At 38.8% G+C, this 22,141-nt stretch overlaps 1 protein-coding gene across 1 annotated transcript in view; it reads left to right on the forward strand.

Moving 5' to 3' along the window:
- cabin1 (calcineurin binding protein 1) overlaps positions 1-22,141 on the forward strand; it is a 196,549-nt gene that overhangs the window by 57,038 nt on the left and 117,370 nt on the right. Inside the window, 3 exon segments of the mRNA XM_056464608.1 lie at positions 5,178-5,354; positions 8,692-9,110; positions 16,263-16,376. Coding sequence (XP_056320583.1) covers positions 5,178-5,354; positions 8,692-9,110; positions 16,263-16,376 — 710 coding nt within the window.

The raw sequence follows: 22,141 nt of genomic DNA on the forward strand, positions 1-22,141 counted from the left end.
AGCTTGACAGCAGATTCACAGCAACTATTTAATTACTTTTTTGCTTTGTTGACATCAACGTTGAGCTCAATCGATCTAATTTTTAGAATATTTAAATAATACTTATATTTATTATGCAGTAGTTTTAACCAAGTGTCCTTTAGGAATCTTTATTTGGTCACCTAGTGTATATATATGTATATGTATATATATATATATGTATATATATGTATATATATGTATATATATATATATATATATATATATATATATATATATATATATATATATATATATATATATATATGTATATATATATGTATGTATATATATGTATATATATGTATGCATATATATGTATATATATGTATGCATATATATGTATATATATGTATATATATGTATGCATATATATGTATATATATATATATATATATATATATATATATATATATATATATATATATATATATGTACATACATATATATGTATGTACATGTATATATGTATATATATGTATATATATATATATATATATATATATATGTATATATATGTATATGTATATATATATATATATATATATATATATATATATATATATATATATATATATATATATATATGTATATGTATGTATATGTATATGTATATATATATATATATATATATATATATATATATATATATATATATATATATATATATATATATATGTATATATATATATGTATGTAAAGTAAACCACATTTTAATTAGTAGTTTTAAAAAATTATATAAAAAGTATTGCAGTAGTTTTTTATTACCATATTTAATAACTATTTAATTAAATTATTTATCTAATTATTAAAAGAAAAACAAATGCAGTCATCTGTGCAAGAAACTGCAAAGTCTCTTCTTTTAAACAAGACCAAAATGAGGATTGTATTTAAAATATGATATCCCAGAATTATATTTATTTTGAGTTTGGACTTTACCTTTGCAGGCGACAGCAGCATAAACCATATATAGTGCTAAATTTAGCTAGTGTGCTCTGCTTTGGGGGAAAATTACTCGATCCCTATTTGAGTATTTACTGTGGGTCTCATGAGGGCTAATTATGCAGGAGGGCAAACAAAAGTCCTTCTCTTCTGTTGATGAAATACTACAGCACTCTGTTGGTGATTTTCCTTTTAATCATTTCTACACCAAAATTGCTGTCACTTTTCCTCTGCCCACTGGGTCACGTCCAGACCCTTCAGGATTTTGCAGATCATTGATATTAAGACAAAATCAACCAAATGTTGCGCCGATTTTGTGGAGCGTTGGCAATTTTTTTTGATACTGTTTACATTCCTGCCAAAGTGCCACTTAGCACCATCTGCATAGTTCTACATTCAAATACATTATATTTATGAATAGAAAGTGCTCATTCAGTTTGCAAAGTCTCAAGTTGTCAATACAATCTTCTCAAACTAGTTTCACTCATTGTTTCTTTAAAACTGTAAAAAGCAGAAATAATTAGCTCAAAAATCTAAGTTTTTACAGCTAAACAAATAAATGTTAAAATTTAGGATAACTTGTCAATTTAGTTGCAAAAGTCAGATTTTTATCCCTCCAGCAAAATCCTGAAGGGCCTGCTCATAGTGTCTTTAACCCTTGTGTGCTGTTAAAGATGTTTTCATCCACTCTGGGGTGATTTTGAGGCTTAATTTCGCCACATCTTTCTCTGTGTTTCAGCAAATGGAATGATTTCTGCTGACAAATCTTATTTTGACACATATTTTGGGAAAATGGGTTGGAATAAAAAAAAAAGTCAACACTCTTGGCAAATCGACTACCCTTTCATTATGTTCGGGGCTGTTTTTGACCCCATTGACTTCCATGATAAACATGTTTTTGCATTCTTCAATGTTGCTGGTTTTTCCTGTTGGGAAAAGATAACATTTGTCATTTTTACTGTTGATCATCAGTTACAGTGCAAAAAAAGCTTAGTTTCTGGCTTTTGTATAGAGTATAGTGTATGTGCGTGAGAGTGTAATTATGCCTTCACATAAGTTGTGGATGAAGCGTCAAGCTCGAGTGATTTACATGTTAAGTCAATGCAAAGACGTGAATAGACATCCTTCGGTGAGAATGATGTGGTGCCAATTGAGTGTTTTGCACATTTGACGCACTTAACATGCTAATCGCATGATTCGCTTGAGTTGGAAAATCTGAACTTTAGCAGACATTCACGTTGCGTTAACCAATCAGGAGCTTGCTCTTGTAGGGGTGTAATTATGAAGCAGTGCCTGTAGTTGGCCAATATGGGAGAACAGCTCATCAAACTGGGCTCGGCTTAGTCGAAAGCACCACTGAAAGCTTCTATCATCCAGGTATAGCTTCTGGAGAAGTTGATGAACTCACAGAGCTGTGTGCACTTCTCAAAGGATCTAGTGGAAAATCCATGTTAGCCATTTAGCAATGAAACTAGAGTCACCGGGCAGACAGAAACCCCAGTTATGATGGGAATCCACATCTATTGTGAAGTGAATTTGATGCGTGAATGAAGCGAGTACACTCAAAATGTTCACGTGTCTATCTACGTGTCTATTAGAGAGACCTTTGAACACTTACCTTGATATGTTTAAGAAAATAAAAAATAATCAGCTCAGCTCTCAGAATATAGTAAGTGTATTTCAGCACGCACACTATAATCTGCTGCTTGACGCTATAGAACTCCATAGAAAAGCCAGAAACTTTTTTTGCACTGGCCTAACTAAAGGGTTAATGCTGCCAACTGATGATCAACCCTAAAAATTACCTCTTGGGAAAACCAGCAACAGTCAAGAATGCATGATTAAATGGTGTCAAGGCATTGCATTAAAAAATGTGATTATAATGGAAGTCAATGGGGCAAAAACAGCCCCCAACATAATGAAAGGGTAGTACATTTTAACAGTGCACAAGGGTTAATAAGTGCATAGCAGAGCAGCTAATGTGCGTCCTGGCAGTGTTGTCCTATAGCTGCTAATGCGCTCGGCAGGAAGCTTCAGTTTTGTGCTGACGCAGCGTTATTTCCTCCCTCACGCTGAGTGTGTGCGCGCGTTGGCGTTCTCTAGATCGCTGTTGCCTCTGCACTCGGTTGTGTCACGGAGGTGATGGTGTGTGCTAATGAATTTCTGCCCTCTGTGCCAAACGCTGACACTCCCAGCATGCTCAGGGGCTTTTTCCTGCTAGTTTGTGGGCAGCACAAGAAGAATCACGTTAACTTTCTTTTCTGGCCGCAGTATTTCAAGCGCTTTGCTCTACCTCTGAAGCAGGCTGGCTGGTTTAGTCCAAAGTTCAATAATGATTTGGGAAGTGTTCACCTTTGACCTAAAGGAAAAGTTTACCTTATAAATGTAGGCTCTGCCATTATTTACTCAATATAATATTAAAGTTTTGAACAATAATTATTGTTTCACAGCAGGTGCAAGCTATTGCATCGCAAGCAAATTCAGAAAAGTTAAGGTGATTCGTTATTTTAGCTTTATTAGTTACTAGTAACTTTAACTAATTACCTAGTCACTAATAGCCTTTCATAGTTAAAGTTATTACATATAAACACGTTAACCTGCAGTTATATAATATATAGGTGATGTCTATGTGTGCATGTTCAGTGAAGTGTATTACGTTTGTGTGTTGTCCTCGAATATTTCTTTAGTTGATAGACGTAAGGCGAAATATTTATGCAACTGATATGGATGTGGCAAAATAAAAGTCTGTAAAGCTCACGTTTTATATTGCGAGTCTTCTGAAGTCATATAAGAAGAACGAACAGCAAACGATCAATGTCTTTAGCTGAATCTTTCAACTCGTTCAGTTTCAAAACCTTTAAACAACATTTAATGTTCTCTTGTCATTTGGATCAGTTTGATGGCGAGTAAATATTGGCAGAGTTTTCGTCTTTAGGTTAACAAGCGTAGTGCTGCAGTGATGATTTATTATTATTATTATTTTATTCTTTATTCAGTTCGTTTTCTGTTAAACCATACAGTTTAAGGAACATGGTTCAAAGAAAGAACAGAGGTATGATGTATTTCAGCTTTTACTTAAAGTAAAAGCAGAAGCGTCATACTTGTATAGATCCCTCGGATACAAATGCGTATCTTCGTAAGTAGATATCTTCTGTCAATCATCGTAGAAATCAAATAAATCTGACAAATTCTAACAATTGAAAACACTGTTATCCTCTTATTGTTTAGCAGAACAAGTGTATTAAAGCGAGCTTTAATATCCACAACAACCTCAAACTCTCATTTAACCGCCTATATTATGACACAAAAAAATCCCTACTGGGGTTTTACTGCTGTGTTTTGCATTGTAGAAATTTTCTACACCACAAACGTTGTTTCTAGACTAACTGTGTCATAACGACACACGATTAAAGGCTTTCTTTTCCACGTTAAAAGATATTGTCTTGACCATCTATGACATCGATGCGCAAAATATCTATTTCAGAAATGCTTTATTTTCCACGATGTTGCGGCAAAACAGCAGCATAAACTACTATGACAATGATCCCCTCAGGTACTGATTATGTGCTTTATTCAGTGATAAATGCTCACAATATGAGTTTAAATACCATTTTACGTGACATTTATTGCCATACTACTGAAAGCAGCAGCAGATATTTCACCTCAGATCTTATAGAAAATAAAATAATTAGCAGACGCTTTGAAAATAAAAGTCAGACTCAGTTCTAACATCAGTCACTCAGTAGGTTAATAACGTTAAAGAGCTTTAATAGTCGTAAATAAATGGCTAGTATTTAAATGTTTCTGCCGTTTTGTGTCATGTTTGGTGCAGATAACCAAATTGCTTGCCGCTGGAATCTTGCGTGTTGTTTGGATTCAGTGTAAACCAAAAGCCCATTGAAAAAAGCGTATTACTGCAGCACTCTTTAGCAATTCTCTGGAAAACAACAGTTACTTTATTATTTTCTACACTCAAATCCTAAACCTGGTTCAAGCCAAAGCCTCCCTGCTCTTCAGGTACAGCTGCCATTCATAAATCTGTCAATCCAGCCAATGTGTTGAATAGGACATTACTCAATTCACCCTGGGATATGTGTTGATTTATGTGTAAATTAAGCTATTCTGAAATGTCTTTTTTGCAATTCTGTGAGTATTAACAGCAGTCGATGGGGAAGGTCTTGTTGAATGAGGGTAATCGTGTGGTATATTTCCTTCAGAGCAAAGTCAGGACAGCGTCGCTGGCTTGTCGGACTCCAGCTCCTTGCAGGACGTCTTCATGGACGCCACCAGCTCACAGGACAGCAGCCACAAACTCCATCCTGTGAAGTGTAGCCTTTTCCCAGAGGATTCAAATGCCATTGGGAAGGAGAAACAGGCCACGGTGGAGGACACAGGTAATGACCACCGTACAATAAACATCTATAGTGTATTACTGTAATTTCTGTTTTATGAACAAAGATTTTTTTCAACACATTTCTAATCATAATAGTTTTAATAACTCATTTCTAATAACTGAGTTCTTTTATATTTGCCATGATGACAGCACATAATATTTGACTAGAGATTTTTCAAGACACTAGTGCTGCATCCCAATTCGCATACTTATACTACACCCTAAAAGAATGTACTTTTTTGCGAAGGAAAAGTACACACTTTTTAGTGCGTAACATAAGGGTATGCAAGCTTTTGGGACATACTACTTCCTCGTTAACAGATCGTTGTGTTGCTTAGTTACAAGCCCTGTCAATCATCCACACGTCATCCACATTTCTTTCCTATTTAATTCCCTCCTTATTGGAGAAGCAGCAGCAGCAGGTTAATCTCCCATTCACAAGTCTTTCATGCAGAGAAATCTCCTCAGGTGTTTGGATAATTCTGCATTCAGACATTAATGCCCAAACACGTCTTTATATAAGTTCAGTATTGTTGTTGCAGATGAAATATAACACAGAAAACGTGATTAAAACATGTTCCAGTGGGCCAAATATTAATTAACAGTCATACAAACATCTTTACCGAAGACGGTTGGTCTCGTGCATCCATCATGTTTGTAGTTTGTTTACACTTTTCACCCGCGTTTGTAGTTCTAAATCGAATTCACGTCCTACGCGCAATGTATTGTGGGCAATATCAGCGGTTAGAGTATGGACGCTTTTACACTTCGAGTTTTTACCGGAAATAGTAAACCAAACGGGAACCTTTGGCATACTCTTTTCAACATACTACGATTTGGGACATACTAATTCTACTTTCAAATATTTATTTAGGACGGATAGTATGCGAATTGGGACGCAGCACAGTATTCAGCTTAAAGTGACATTTAACTAGGTTAATTAGGGTAAAGTTAGGGTAATTAGGCAAGTCATTGTATAACAGTGGTTTGTTCTGGAGACAATCCAAAACTAGTATTGCTTAAGGTGGCTAATAATATTGACCTTAAGGCCCAAGGTGTTTTTTTACATGCATTTTTTTTTCTCTTTGCTATTTAGGCTTATTAGAACCTAATTTGAATAAAAACCTAAGTATCATCTTTTGATACGATGTACTTTTAGAGAAAAATGATGTCCATATATGTAGACTTATGGTCCGAATTTGCATAAAACACCATTTGCTGAAATTTTTTATGCATATTAAACATAGAATTTTTTAAAACATGTTTTGACTATTAGAGAGTAAAAAAAAAAACAGTTTGGGACATTTCATATGCTGTAAAACAGTTGCAGGATGACACTGTATGTCTGTAACAGAATATAAAACATTCAAACTATTTGAAATAGCTACTTAAGAGCTAAACAGTGCTGTCCACGTATGTGGCCACTCAAGCCCTAGGAGGTTATAATGTTTTTTAAAAAATTTAAAACTGCTTTCATTCTAGCCAAAATAAAACAAATGAGACTTTCTCCAGAAGAAAAAATATTAGCGGAAATACTGTGAAAAATTCCCTGCACTGTTAAACATCATTTGTGGAATATTTGAAAAAGAAAACAAGATTCACAGGAAGGCCAATAATTATATAAGTCAACCGTATATCCTGCAAAGTTAATGTCATTCATAATGCAACAGTATTTTACACAATTTTAGCCTCAATTAATATTAACGACCATTCCAGATATGGTCAATTGTTAATTCCTGTGGTTATAAATGAGCATATAAAAACCTTTCTGAACTATGTAGATATCAGAGAACTATTTAACTATTGCACTTTATTGCACCTTTAAGCAAACATTCATATGGTTATTAGCAGTGTTGTGGGTAACATTACAAGTAACGCGAGTTACGCAATTATTAGTGGTGTAACGGATCACAAATCTTATTGTTCGGATCACATTGTGGTTTTTTAGTCACGGATCGGACCATTTTTCGGATTAGCAAAAAGGAGAGGAGACAAAAGTAACTGCAAGACACTTTTGGTTTTAACTTGTTTTAAGTTTGTATGTTTATTAAAAATAAAATGAAGAAATTATCAGCGAAATAAAAATAAATAGTAAAATATTCAGTACTGTGAAAAATTCACTGCTACTACTACTGTTGCTGATGTATAAATCTAACAATATAATTTGTACAACCCATGTTTATTCTTAGTCTCATTTTCTATAAACGATTCAGTTAATAAATGATCCGGCGCCTAGACTGCAGCTCTGCACAAGATAGTTGGCCATAGGAGAAATGGTCGTGCCTAACTGAGCCTGGTTTCTCTTGAGGATTTTTAATTCTTCACTTTCGCTAATTAGTGAAGTTTTTCACTCTCCGCTGTCGCTGCTGGCTTGCATGGTTCGGGATCTGTAGAGCTGCGCATCGATGGATTACTCTTCAGTGTTTGGACTCTCAGTAGTGATTATTAAACCAAACTGAACTGAACTGAACTGAACTTAAACACTGAAAACTGAACTGACACTGTTTCAATTTACTATGATCTTCCATGTGAAGCTGCTTTGACACAATCTACATTGTAAAAGCGCTACACAAATAAAGGTGAATTGAATTGAATTGAATTGAATGTTCACTCATAAATCTTCATGTTTTATTGCTAGGTGGATCATGTTGGACCACTGAAATGAGACACAGCGTGTGCACTCGGTAAACATTGGTAAAGTGCAGTGAACTGATGACCTTCACGGCCAATCACAGTCATTTCTGTTGAGCACTGGTGAATACTATGGCAAATCAGCGCTGTTTACGAACGCGATCAACAGCGCTTAAATGTTAACAGGGAAATTGATGTTTTTAAAAATCCAGTACTGAAATTCAGTATCGTGACAGGTCTAATATAGTGAAAGAATCAGTTCATTAACTTGAGTTTGATGAATGGCATCTAAAACGTGTGTTTGGGAAAGAAAACGTTTGCTAGCTAGTGCCATTTCCCTTAACTTACCTGAAAATGAGCTCTGATATCCCTGTTTATTTTTACTATACACTCAGAACGGACCTTCGGGTCACTCGGTAGGCGGTGAAATTATAAATTTGTGTCACTTTCTTTTCGCTGACAAGATATATTTACAGCCAGGTACACAATGTTCCTGTGGGACTCCAGGCGATACTTCCGGGTTTCTTCCCACCGCAGCCTCGATTTCACTTTTAAAATGGCGGCTGATTAAAGTCAGTCTATAAACCAGTTTTTAAGCTCTCTTGGCTGCTGTATAAAAGCAATACTGTAGCAATTTTAATCTACAGGTGTGAAAGCACCCTTAACTAAACTAAACAAGCAGCATCTGTTCTGTTGCAATCCCACAGGCCCCCTGGAGGACAAAAACATAGACTTCAGCTCCGCCACGCTGTCTCAAGAGTCCTCCATCACACAGGAGTCTTCAGACACCACTTTATCCATCACGTCCCCTGAGGCCTCCGTTCCGAAGACTCCCACTGCAGACCCCCTGAGCCAGGCTCCATCTGCCCCGCTGCAACCCACCACGCCACAGAGAGCGCACCCGCAGACGGGGCCCTCCAGCGAGAGCAAGCGCAGGCCGGAGCCGCCGCCCCCGCTGGAGGCCATGGAGCTGCCCAAGGCTCTGCCTGCGGGACGAGAGGAGCAGAGGAAAACACTGGTGGACGTGTGTGTGCGCTGTCTGTTCCTGTGTCTGAGCCGCTTCCCACAGCACTACAAGAGTCTGTACCGTCTGGCACACCTCTACGCCTACAGCAACACACACAAGGTGAAACACACACACATACACACATATATACAAATATACACATATACTAGGGGTGTAACTGATCACAATTGAACCCATGGTTCGGAATGATTATGACCCACAGGCTGCATGGTGGCTTAGTGGTCGCCTTAGAGTAAGAAGGTCGCTGGTTCGAGTCCCAGCTGGACCAGTTGGCATTTCTGTGTGGAGTTTGCATGTTCTCCCCATATTGACGTGGGTTTCCTATGGGTGCTCCAGTTCCACAGTCCAAACACAAGCGCTATAGGGGAATTGGATGAACTAAATTGGTGTATAGGGAGTGTGTGAATGAGCGTGTATGGGTGTTTCCCTGTACTGGGTTGCAGCTGGAAGGGTATCCGCTGCATAAAACAAATGCAGGAATCGTTGCCGGTTCATTCTGCTGTGGTGACGCCTGATAAATAAGGGACTAAACCGAAGGAAAATGAATAAATGAGTTGCATTAATCCTAAATTAGTAACGATTGCAGAGAGATTGCCTTCCGCATGTATGAAAGCTTTTCTGTAAAATATAATGACTGAAGATGTTGTGGTGCCACCTAGAGGCTTTCTTATGAATTAAAGTTTATTGTTTATTAAGCTTAAGTTTATTAAGTTAATGTTTTTGTCACCATTTGTTTAGCCTGCATTAATGCATTCAGTGTAGAGCTGCACAATAAACATTAATAGATCAGGATCTCAATTCAAACACCCATGCAACCTATATTATAAATGATTATGATTTGCATATGTTTATTAATCCTTCAATGCGCTGCGTTCAGTTCTGCGAAAAGATTCCGTTTTTCGACTTTTGATTGATGTTTATGGTACAGATTAAAATCACAGTTTAATGCAACTTGACACCATTGAAAGGTGTAGCAATTACACTATTTAACCAATAGGTGGCGACAACCATCAAAAGCATGTCATTGAATAGTTCTTCAAAAATGATGCATCTACACTACCTGACAAAAGTCTTGTCGCATATCCAAGATTTAGGAAGAACAAACAATAACTTCTAGTTGATCATTTGGTAAGTTGATCATTTAGAAGTGGCTTATATGAAAGGTAAAGGCCTCTAGATTACACTTATTTGACCACAATAAAATTTGATCATGCCTTGATTTTTAATTATTTATTGAGGACAGTAAGGTCTGACTTCGCTGAGACAAAAGTCTGGTCACTGAACCTTCAATAATGTCCAGTATAGAATCTGTGGTCATGCTGCAGTGGAAACAGAATGAATATTGTGTCTGACTCCATCATGAGCTTGGAGGACTGCATCCATACATCTCTGAATGACTCAAATCACTGATTAATAAAGTCATCTGGAATGGCAAAGAAAGTGTTCTTGCAGGACTCCCAGAGTTCATCAAGACTCTTTGAATTAATCTTCAATGCCTCCTCCTTTATCTTACCCCAGATGTGCTCAATAATGTTTATGTCTGGTGACTGGGCTGGCCAATCCTGGAGCACCTTCTTTGCTTTCAGGAGCTTTGATGTGGAGGCTGAAGTATGAGAAGGAGCGCTATCCTGCTGGAGAATTTGCCCTCTCCTGTGGTTTGTAATGTAATGGGCAGCACAAATGTCTTGATACCTCAGGCTGCTGATGTTGATCATCCACTCTGCAGATCTCTCACACGCCCCCATACTGAATGCAACCCCAAACCATGATTTCTCCTTCACCAAACTTGACTGATTTCTCTGAGAATCTTGGGTCCATGCAGGTTCCAGTAGGTCTTCTGCAGTATTTGTGATGATTGGGATGAATTCAACAGATGATTCATCTGAAAAATCCTCCTTCTGTCTCTTTTCTAAATGATCAACCAGAAGTCAAGTTATTATTTGATGCTCTTACAACTGAGATCCTCAACAAGACTTTTGTTAGGTAGTGTAGGTATGAAACAAAGTTTTATGACTGAATTAGTCAATTATTCATTGAATATAAGACAAAAATAAATATGATGTGTAGTACAAGATTATAATGTTCATTTATAAATGTAGTATTATCAGCAACAGTAGCGAGGATCATCTTTTACAGAATTTAATATTTTTATTTAGCTGGTTATTTCTTGATTTTTATTTTTATTATAATTAATAGAGCCAAGAGGATGATCTCATATTCACCAGTGTATGTTTGTGGTTTTGTGCGTGTGTTTGCCCACAGATAATAATACTGTGCCCACTCTCCACATGGGCGCAAAAAGAGCAGCAGTGCCAAGTTTAGCTGACGCCAGAATATTGTGTAACACCACTGACCACTGAACAAACCACTCGCTCTCACCTGAAGTCTAACGCTCCTGTGTGGTTGATTGTGTGTGTGTGTGGGGGGCCTGAGGGGTTTCCCCACTGCTACGAAACATATGTGGTCAAGTCCTTAAAACAAAAACAAAAAAAACAATCTACTTTCTGCTCACTTTGGTTAAAGGTCTTTGTTAGACAGCAGTGGTGTGTTGATGAGCCATCATACGTGGTAAATTAAGCCATATACACTGTAAAAAGTAGTGATTAATTACTTTAAAAAGTGAGTTAAACCTGTTGCCTTGAAAGCGGTATCTGGATTTTACTTAAAGTGTTTAAATTTACTCACGTTAAGTAGCAATTCTCACTATTAACTAGTGGTTTATCTGTCTCTTATTAAAAATATTGTTTTTAAATTTGTATTTATAAATCGTTTATTATGTATTATCCTATTCTACATATAGGAGGGCGCCAAATGCTGTTTTGCAAAAACAACAAAAAAAAAAAAACAGGAATGTCAAATACATTTCGTGAAACATTTTAGATTCATTTGTCATGCAGCATGTACTCTCACTGGCCACTTTATTAGGTACACCTTACTAGTACCGGGTTGGACCCCCTTTTGTCTTCAGAACTGCCTTAATCCTTGGTGGCAGAGATTCAACAAGCTACTGGAAATATTCCTCAGAGATTTTGCTCCATATTGACATGAGAGCATCACACAGTTGCATCAGATTTACCGGCTGCACATCCATGATGCCAATCTCTCGTTCCACCACATCCCAAAGGAACTCTATTGGATTGAGATCTGGTGACTGTAGAGGCCATTTGAGTATAGGGAATTCATTGTCATGTTGAAGAATCCAGCCTGAGATGATTCACGCTTTGACATGGTGAGTTCTCTTGCTGGAAGTAGCCATCAGAAGGTGGAGACACTGTGGTCATAAAGGGATGGACATGGTCAGCAACAATAATCAAATAGGCTGTGGTGTTGAGATGATTCTCAATTGGTACTGAATGATTGATACAAGGCAGGATGGATCCATGCTTGCATGTTGTTGATGCCAAATTCTGAGCCGACCATCCGAATGTGGCAGCAGAAATGGAGACTCATCAGACCAGGCAACGTTTCTCCAATCTTCTATTGTCCAGTTTTGGTGAGCCTGTGTGAATTGTAGCCTCAGTTTCCTGTTGTTAGCTGACAGGAGCGGCACCCGGTGTGGTCTTCTGCTGCTGTAGCCCATCCGCCTCAAGGTTGGACGTGTTGTGTGTTCAGAGATGCTCTTCTACAGACCTCGGTTGTAACGAGTGCTTTATTTGAGTTACTGTTGCCTTTCTGGAACCAGTCTGGCCATTCTCCTCTGACCTCTGGCATCAACAAGGCATTTGCGCCCACAGAACTGCCGCTCACTGGATATTTCCTCTTTTTCAGACCATTCTCTGCAAACCTTAGAGATGGTCGTGCGTGAAAATCCCAGTAGATCAGCAGTTTCTGAAATACTCAGATCAGCCCGTCTGGTACCAACGACCATGCCACATTCAAAGTGACTTAAGTGCCCTTTCTTCCCCGTTCTGATGCTCGCTTTGAACTGCAGCACATCCTCTTAATCATGTCTACATGCCTAAACACATTGAGTTGCTGCCATGTGATTGGCTGATTAGGAATTTGCGTTAACAAGCAGTCGGAATCAATTAAACTTTTCTAAGAGAGAGAGAGTGAGAGAGAGCAGGCACTGAGCTGTGGGAGCATTAGAGCAGAGCTCATTAATATTCATGACCATTCCAAATATGGTCAAGCACGATTTTCAGATTCTAGGGGTAATTTTTAGGGATATAAATGAGCATATAAAACCATTTATGGTGAATTTGTGTGAACTTGAATATCAGGGAACAGTTTAACTTAGTGAACCAATGCACTTTGTGGCACTTTTAAATATTTGTTTTATGACCTGGAATTAAGCAGAAGACACTTTGGGCTACTGTTGGTGCGTTTGCATAAGGTTTTCATTGAATCTTGTAAGAGGATTATCAGCGCTTGCAAAAAGTGTAATTAATACAATAAATAATAGTAAAATTATTAGTTACACAGAAGAAAAATAATCACAGCGTCTTGTCATTTTGCTGTCTTTGCAAGTGGACTTGCATATGTCATCCCCATCCCTCCTCTCTGGGAAATCTCTCTGATCTTTGGGCAGAGAGTGTTCAGCTCTGAAATTTAATCACCCCACCGTGACAAGCCAGAGATTTCATAACCCACCATATCACGCTGATTCTCAAACCCCGACTCTTTCCCAAGGCAAACGTGTGGAAATTTAGCGCTAGGATTTATTGAATGGCCCCAAACAGAGCTCCAGCGACAAACACCGAGAGATACACGTGTGTCTGCGTCTTAATAAAGAAGTGATGTGTTCATTAACTGTGAATTAGCGGTGTGGAAATGGATTTGATGGGATGATACAGTGTAATTATGTTGGAGTGTCACTAGAGCTTTCATTAGCTTTCAGTCTTTAGTGTCTAATGGGAGCGGGTTTTAAAGTTGTCTCTGTGTTTTCAGGGTTTCTGTGCATGGAGTATTTTGAAAGCCTAGTAATAAATAGCCCAAGCTAAATTTGCTGTGCTGAATCCCACAATGGCATGATGGTTTTAGCTGTGCAGTGGTAACCAAATAAATTATGTTTTTATTGAAAATGTAATTACAATGTAAAAATAATAATATATTTGACCACAGTAGCATACCATTTAATTTCTCATGTTTAAATGTTTTAGTTACCAGCTTTGAAGATTGCATAGAATTCAGTGAGTAGTGATATGAGGTATGGATAAAGTACATCCAGGAGGTTGTAAAGCTTGACAGGTTTATCAGCAGCCCAACGCTAAGCGGAGCACTGTTGTATAAGAGTGAAGTGTTTTATTCTGTGTAAACAACCATACTGGATGTACTTTATTCCACTTATTACATGGCTATTTAAATATAGAAATTAGACACAAAACATTGTTCTGAGCTGTAATTGTTTATTAAAGCTGCAGAAATGAAAACAGCTGATGGAGTATACACTAACCTGCGCATTATTCAGACACAAGATGGCGCCAAACAGTCAAAAACACAAAGCTGACAGAGATGAAAACAGCTGATGGAGTATACACTAACCTGCGCATTATTCAGACACAAGATGGCGCCAAACAGTCAAAAACACAAAGCTGACAGAGATGAAAACAGCTGATGGAGTATACACTAACCTGCACATTATTCCGACACAAGATGGCGCCAAACAGTCAAAAACACAAAGCTGACAGAGATGAAAACAGCTGATGGAGTATACACTAACCTGCACATTATTCCGACACAAGATGGCGCCAAACAGACAAAACACAAAGCTGACAGAGATGAAAACAGCTGATGGAGTATACACTAACCTGCACATTATTCCGACACAAGATGGCGCCAAACAGACAAAACACAAAGCTGACAGAGATGAAAACAGCTGATGGAGTATACACTAACCTGCGCATTATTCAGACACAAGATGGCGCCAAACAGTCCAAAACACAAAGCTGACAGAAATGAAAACAGCTGATGGAGTATACACTAACCTGCGCGTTATTCAGACACAAGATGGCGCCAAACAGTCAAAAACACAAAGCTGACAGAGATGAAAACAGCTGATGGAGTATACACTAACCTGCGCGTTATTCAGACACAAGAAGGAGACAAACAGACAAAACGCAAAGCTGACAGAAATGAAAACAGCTGATGGAGTATACACTAACCTGCGCATTATTCAGACACAAGATGGCGCCAAACAGTCCAAAACACAAAGCTGACAGAAATGAAAACAGCTGATGGAGTATACACTAACCTGCGCATTATTCAGACACAAGATGGCGCCAAACAGTCAAAAACACAAAGCTGACAGAGATGAAAACAGCTGATGGAGTATACACTAACCTGCGCATTATTCAGACACAAGATGGCGCCAAACTGACAAAAACGCAAAGCTGACAGAAACAAAAACAGCTGATGGAGTATACACTAACCTGTACATTATTCAGACACAAGATGGTGCCAAACAGTCAAAAACACAAAGCTGACAGAAATGAAAACAGCTGATGGAGTATACACTAACCTGCGCATTATTCAGACACAAGATGGTGCCAAACAGTCAAAAACACAAAGCTGACAGAAATGAAAACAGCTGATGGAGTATACACTAACCTGCGCATTATTCAGACACAAGATGGTGCCAAACAGTCAAAAACACAAAGCTGACAGTAATGAAAACAGCTGATGGAGTATACACTAACCTGCGCATTTTTGTCAGACACAAGATGGAGACAAACAGACAAAAACGCAAAGCTGACAGAAATGAAAACAGCTGATGAAGTATACATTAACCTGCGCATTATTCAGACACAAGATGGTGCCAAACAGTCAAAAACACAAAGCTGACAGAAATGAAAACAGCTGATGGAGTATACACTAACCTGTGCATTATTCAGACACAAGATGGCGCCAAACAGACAAAAATGCAAAGCTGACAGAAACGAAATTGGCTGAATAGAGCATATACTAACCTACGTATCATTCACAAGATGGCGCCATTTTACGTGAGAGACAAGCAGATACATACGAATGATGATGATGTAACTTCATGGTATTTAGACATTGCTGTCTGGGAATAACATACCTTGGAAAGCGTGCAGCCATGTTTTAATCCCTACCTACTGCATATGCTTTAACACACTACCTACTTCCTTTACTTATTATTTGTATACTAATATAGACTCCAGCGTGACATTAACAGCCTGTGTGAGTGAAGTGTTCAGGTTTTCCCCAGACTTCACAGGGCTCAAGTCATCTCTCTCTCTCTCTCTCTCCGGTGCACAGAGCTGACTGAATATATTTGTGTTTTCACAGAACCTCCAGTGGGCACGGGATGTGTTGCTAGGGAGCAGTGTCCCATGGCAACAGCTCAAGCACATGCCGGCACAAGGACTCTTCTGCGAGAGGAATAAGACCAATCTGTTCAATGTAAGTCCCACATGTAATGCATACATTCAACTTGACACACTCATGCACACACACACATGCACGCACACACATGTACGCAGACACACACACGCGACTAAATATTTAGCAAGAGACACCCCACCAGAACACACTTTCTGTCCATCTTCCCTGACACACACACACACATGCGCACACTCACGCAAACACACACACACACACACACACACACGACTAAATATTTTACTAGACATCCCACCAGAACACACTTTCTGTCCATTTTCCCTGACACGCACACACTCATGCAAACACACACACACATATGTACAGAAACACACACACACACACACCGGACTAAATATTTAACAAAACACCCCACCAGAACACACTTTCTGTCCATCTTCCCCTAACACACACACACACACACACACACGCACACACACGCACACTCACGCAAACACACACACACACGACTAAATATTTCACTAGACACCCTACCAGAACACACTTTCTGTCCATTTTCCCTGACACGCACACACTCATGCGCACACACACGCAAACACACACACACACATATGTACAGAAACACACACACACACATCTGACTAAATATTTAACAAAACACCCTTCCAGAACACACTTTCTGTCCATCTTTCCCTGACACACACGTAAACACACACACAGACACACACACACATACGTGACTAAATATTTCACAACAGACACCCCACCAGAACACACTCTCTGTCCATCTTCCCCTGACACACACACGCAAACACACACATATGTACAGAAACACACACACACACATGCACACACACACACACACACACACATCTGACTAAATATTTAACAAAACACCCTTCCAGAACACACTCTCTGTCCATCTTCCCCTGACACACACACGCAAACACACTCATGCACACACATACTGGATGAAATATTTTACAAAACATCCCACCAGAACACACGTTCTGTCCATCTTTCCCTAAAGCACACACTTATGCACACACACACACATGCACATACTCACTCAGACACACACGCATGCAGACACTCACACACACATATGCGACTAAAGACACCCCACCAAAACGCACTTTCTATCCATCTTACCCATGCAGACACACACACACATACATGCACACACACACACACACATTCATTCATTCATTCATTTTCTTTTCAGCTTAATCCCTTTATTAATCTGGGGTTGCCACAGCGGAATGAACCGCCAGCTTATCCAGCACATGTTTTACACAGCGGATGCCCTTCCAGCCGCAACTCATCACTGGGAAACATCCATACACACTCATTCACACACACACACTATGGCCAATTTAGCATACTCAATTCCCCTATAGCGCATGTGTTTGGACTGTGGGGGATACCGGAGCACCCGGAGGAAACCCACGCCAACACGAGGAGAACATGCAAACTCCACACAGATATGCCAACTGACCCAGCGACCACCGTGCAGCCCCACACACACACACACATATACTAAATATTTCACAAAAGACACCCCACAAGAACACACTTTCTATCCATCTTCCCTTGACACACACACACACACACTCACGCACACGCTCATGCACACACACATACATGGCTAAATATTTCTCAAATCTTTTCCAGACACACACACTCAAACGTGCACACACTCATGCACATACTCAACCACACGCACGCACACACACACACACACACACACACACACACACACACACACACACACATATATACGCAACTAAATATTTCACAAAAGACACCCCACAAAAACACACTTTCTATCCATCTTCCCCTGACACACTCACACACTCAAACTCAGGTTCACACATACACACACACACTACACACACACTACACACACACGTAAAATATCCAACTTTCACCATCCAGTCTGGAGATATTAGTGATGGAGGGAGTCTGCTGTCCATACACGTGTGTGTGTGTGTGTGTGTGTGTGTGTGTGTGTGTGTGTGTGTGTGCGTGATTTATCATGAGTTTCAGCGCAGTAAAATCCCTCCACACACACACACACACACACACACACACACACAAGTGTAAATCCTCAGAGATTATGATTCGTCAGTGAAAGCTCTAAACTGGCTGGATTTGCGGTCGTCGCTGCTCACCATGAGGCGCACAGATGGCATCACTATGGTGTGTGTTGTTGCTGTTTTGCCCAGTGGCCCTTTGGCACATTGATGATATAAGTGTGTGTGTGTGTGTGTGTGTTTACCTGTGGCTGTGGGTGCGGTCGCTGTGAGGAAGCAGCCTGTGGTTTCTCAGTATTGGCACACACTGCTATTAAAGCACTGGGGCAGCACGTCTCACTGGGCTTCAGAGCTCTGCCCACTAGCATACACACACACACACACACACACACGCACACACACCTCCTACCCACCTGTTCTAATCTTATGGGAAAATCCGCACACATACACACGACTGAATACTTCACAACCGACATCCTACCAGAACACACTTTCTGTCCACACACACAGGCCAACACACTCAGGCACACTCTTATGCGCGCACACACACACACACACACACACACACACGCACACACATTTGATTGAATACTTCATAACTCGACAGAATACCTGACACACACACACACACACACACACACACACACACACACCTCCTGCCCACCTGTTCTAATCTTATGGGAAAATCCGCACACATACACACGACTGAATACTTCACAACCGACACCCTACCAGAACACACTTTCTGTCAACACACACAGGCCAACACACTCAGGCACACTCTTATGCACGCACGCACACACACACACACACACACACACACACACACACACACACACACATTTGATTGAATACTTCATAACTCGACAGAATACTTGACACACACACACACACACACACACACAATTGAATATTTCACACACACCTTCAGTACGCACTTTTTATTCATCTTCCCCTTTGCTTCTTAGACTTTACACACCTGAAACTTGCCTTTAGCACTTGTTCACTGCTGCTCTTATAGTTGTGTGAATTGCTTCCTTCTCCTTATTTGTACGTCGCTTTGGATAAAAGCGTCTGCTAAATGACTAAATGTAAATGTAAATAAACAATAAAAACGAATAACATTTGAGGTGAAGTAAGTGCGTCATGACAAGGTCTGATAACCTGTGCTTCTGCAGCCAAAACATTATCTGGTTCGTTAAATAAAATGATAATATTAATCAAATCAAAGTAAAATATTCACAGTTTTGGAATAATTATGATTAAAAAAAATCATGGAGTAGCCTATATTAAACCGTTTTCACCAGCTAAAGCATATTTTGCTGGAGTTTCAGTTTAAAATAATATGAATATAGATATTCCCAAATATTAATATAGGCTGTAGAGAATTTAATTAAGTGACAATTTCTTTACCCATCCTAACCCGGGGGTCCACGGGTTATGAGATGACCCGCGCATCACTAACAGGCCATCGGCCAGGCCTTATTGTCGAGCCCTAACATGATTCACAACTAAATCGAATATTGTTCTCCGGAGATCTCAGGCTTTATACAACCAGTAATGCAATAATTAATCAATAACGAACACTGTTGACAACTCCATCATAAACTCGGTGTCCAGCAAATGAAGTCTGACAGTAATCATAGTGTACTGCGGTGTGAAAAGCTTTGAAACGCTGAAGCACACTTACTTTCGAGAAGGTCATAAGAGTGTGCTTTGACGACTGTGATTATCCCACTAAACAGTTGAAAGGTTTTCCTGCAGGACATCATTTACATTCGACTGTTCGTATAATTCAAGCCTTTCCATTAGGCAATGCAGCCAGTCATCACAAGAAGCGATTAAATGTCAGGGTTGTCATTAAACTGGAGGAAGTTTAGGGAGTGTGTGTGCGCAAATGTCAGTCAAACACACTACAGCTGAGAAAATGAGCCTGCTGCGCTGTTCTGTAGACACAATACAGCTTTAACTTAATCACAGCTGATTTAAATCCATTGAGACCTGGAGTTCTGTTCTAGTGTACTTAAGAAAGCAGGTGACTATACTAAGATTGATTGACTATGTTTATCGATCACACGACAGCTTCAGCTAGCAGTTTAGCAACTTTATTATGTTTCAAGAAAATTAGGACGCAGTTATGAAAATACATTACACCTAAGGACCGTCTTCGTAAACCGCGTGTGTGTGTGTGTGTGTGTGTGTGTGTGATATGGGTCAGGCTGCTCTAGTTTGCTCCGGGCTCTCGCAGTATTTGTTGGCCCAAGTCTTAAACGTAACAAAAACACAAACACAGTTTCTCTCCCACGTCCACACGCACACACAGACACACACTTACTCAAGCATATGTGCTCGCATATGTATTCGCCCACTCTCCTGCTCTCACCGGACCACTGGCCCAAACCATAGACTTCTGCTTAAAGAAAAAGAGCTGTCTGGAAAAAAAAAATAGTTAAATAAAAATGTCAGTATTTTAGTTTGCTTTGGACTTATTTTATTATTTATTTTATTTTATTGTATTTTTGTTTTATTCTTTTTCAAAGTTAAAAAAGTAAAAAAAAAAAAATTTTTTTTTTGGTCTGTTATTTTATTTTATTATTTTATTTTATTAATTTATTATTTTATTTTATTTTATTTTATAATTATTTTATTTTATTATTTTATTTTATTTTATTTTATTTTATTTTATTTTATTTTATTTTATTTTATTTTATTTTATTTTATTTTATTTTTTGATTTAGTCGATTCTTTCCCAAAGTAAAAAAAAAATAGATTTTATATTTTTGAAATATTTGATTTCACCTTTAAGGTCCATTCCCTATTTTCTTTGAAAAGTCGAAATAAAAACAAAAACTAATTCTCTGTTCTTTTTTATTTTTATTTAATTTTATTATTTTTATTTAATTAAATGTAATTTTTTTATTTAATTTAATTTATTATTTGAAATTTTATTTTATTGTTGTATTCTATTCCCAAAGTTAAAGAGCCCATATTATGGCTTTTTGAAAATGCCCTTCCATGTAGTGTGTCACACAGCTCTAAGTGAAGTGAAATATCCAGCTAAGGCTTAAATCTGTAAGTGTACAGTGTTTAAAACTATTGATTCATCTATAAAAGAGTCGACTCATAGTGCTTCAAACGAGTCGTCTTGATAACGAGTTATTAGGTGTTTCGCGATGACGCAGCTACGAAACACAAGTAGTTGCACGCGCAAGCCCGGGAGATTTGAAACCTGCGGCTCCGCCCACTAACAGAAAAAAGTCACACACACACACACACAGAGACACACACAGACACCGGTAGAATGAAGTCACGCTGTGCAGATGGAGATTATTGACAGTTCACCCAAAGATGAAACCTTAGCATATAGCCTAGCCTTGAGCAGATCGAGAGCCTCTGGAAACTACCTGCTTACAAAGAAGACTTCATCAGTTTGTTAAAGGAAGGATCGGTAAAGACTGTCAGAACAAGGATCAGTGAATCATGAATCAGTTTCTTCCCCCATTTCACCAGTGTAAGTACGTGCGATTAAAATTGTTGCCTCGTTTACTCTAGCTTGCAAATGATGTATTTAGTTGTGTTTTGTTACTTGTAACCGCGTGTGCTGTATCAGGTTAACTCTTTATATTCTCATATCGCGTGTAAAGCCATGTTGAAAACGCGCCGCGTGCCGCTTTGTTTATGGATAGTCAGCTATGTGTGTGTGTGTAATGTGTGTGTGTGTGGCTCCTCTGAGGACGGTCGTTTGTGTGAGTGTCTCCTCTTAGGAGGTTGATGTGTGTGTGTGCGTGT

This window comes from Danio aesculapii, chromosome 8 (assembly GCF_903798145.1).
Source record: "Danio aesculapii chromosome 8, fDanAes4.1, whole genome shotgun sequence".
In the NCBI taxonomy this organism is placed as follows: domain Eukaryota; kingdom Metazoa; phylum Chordata; class Actinopteri; order Cypriniformes; family Danionidae; genus Danio; species Danio aesculapii.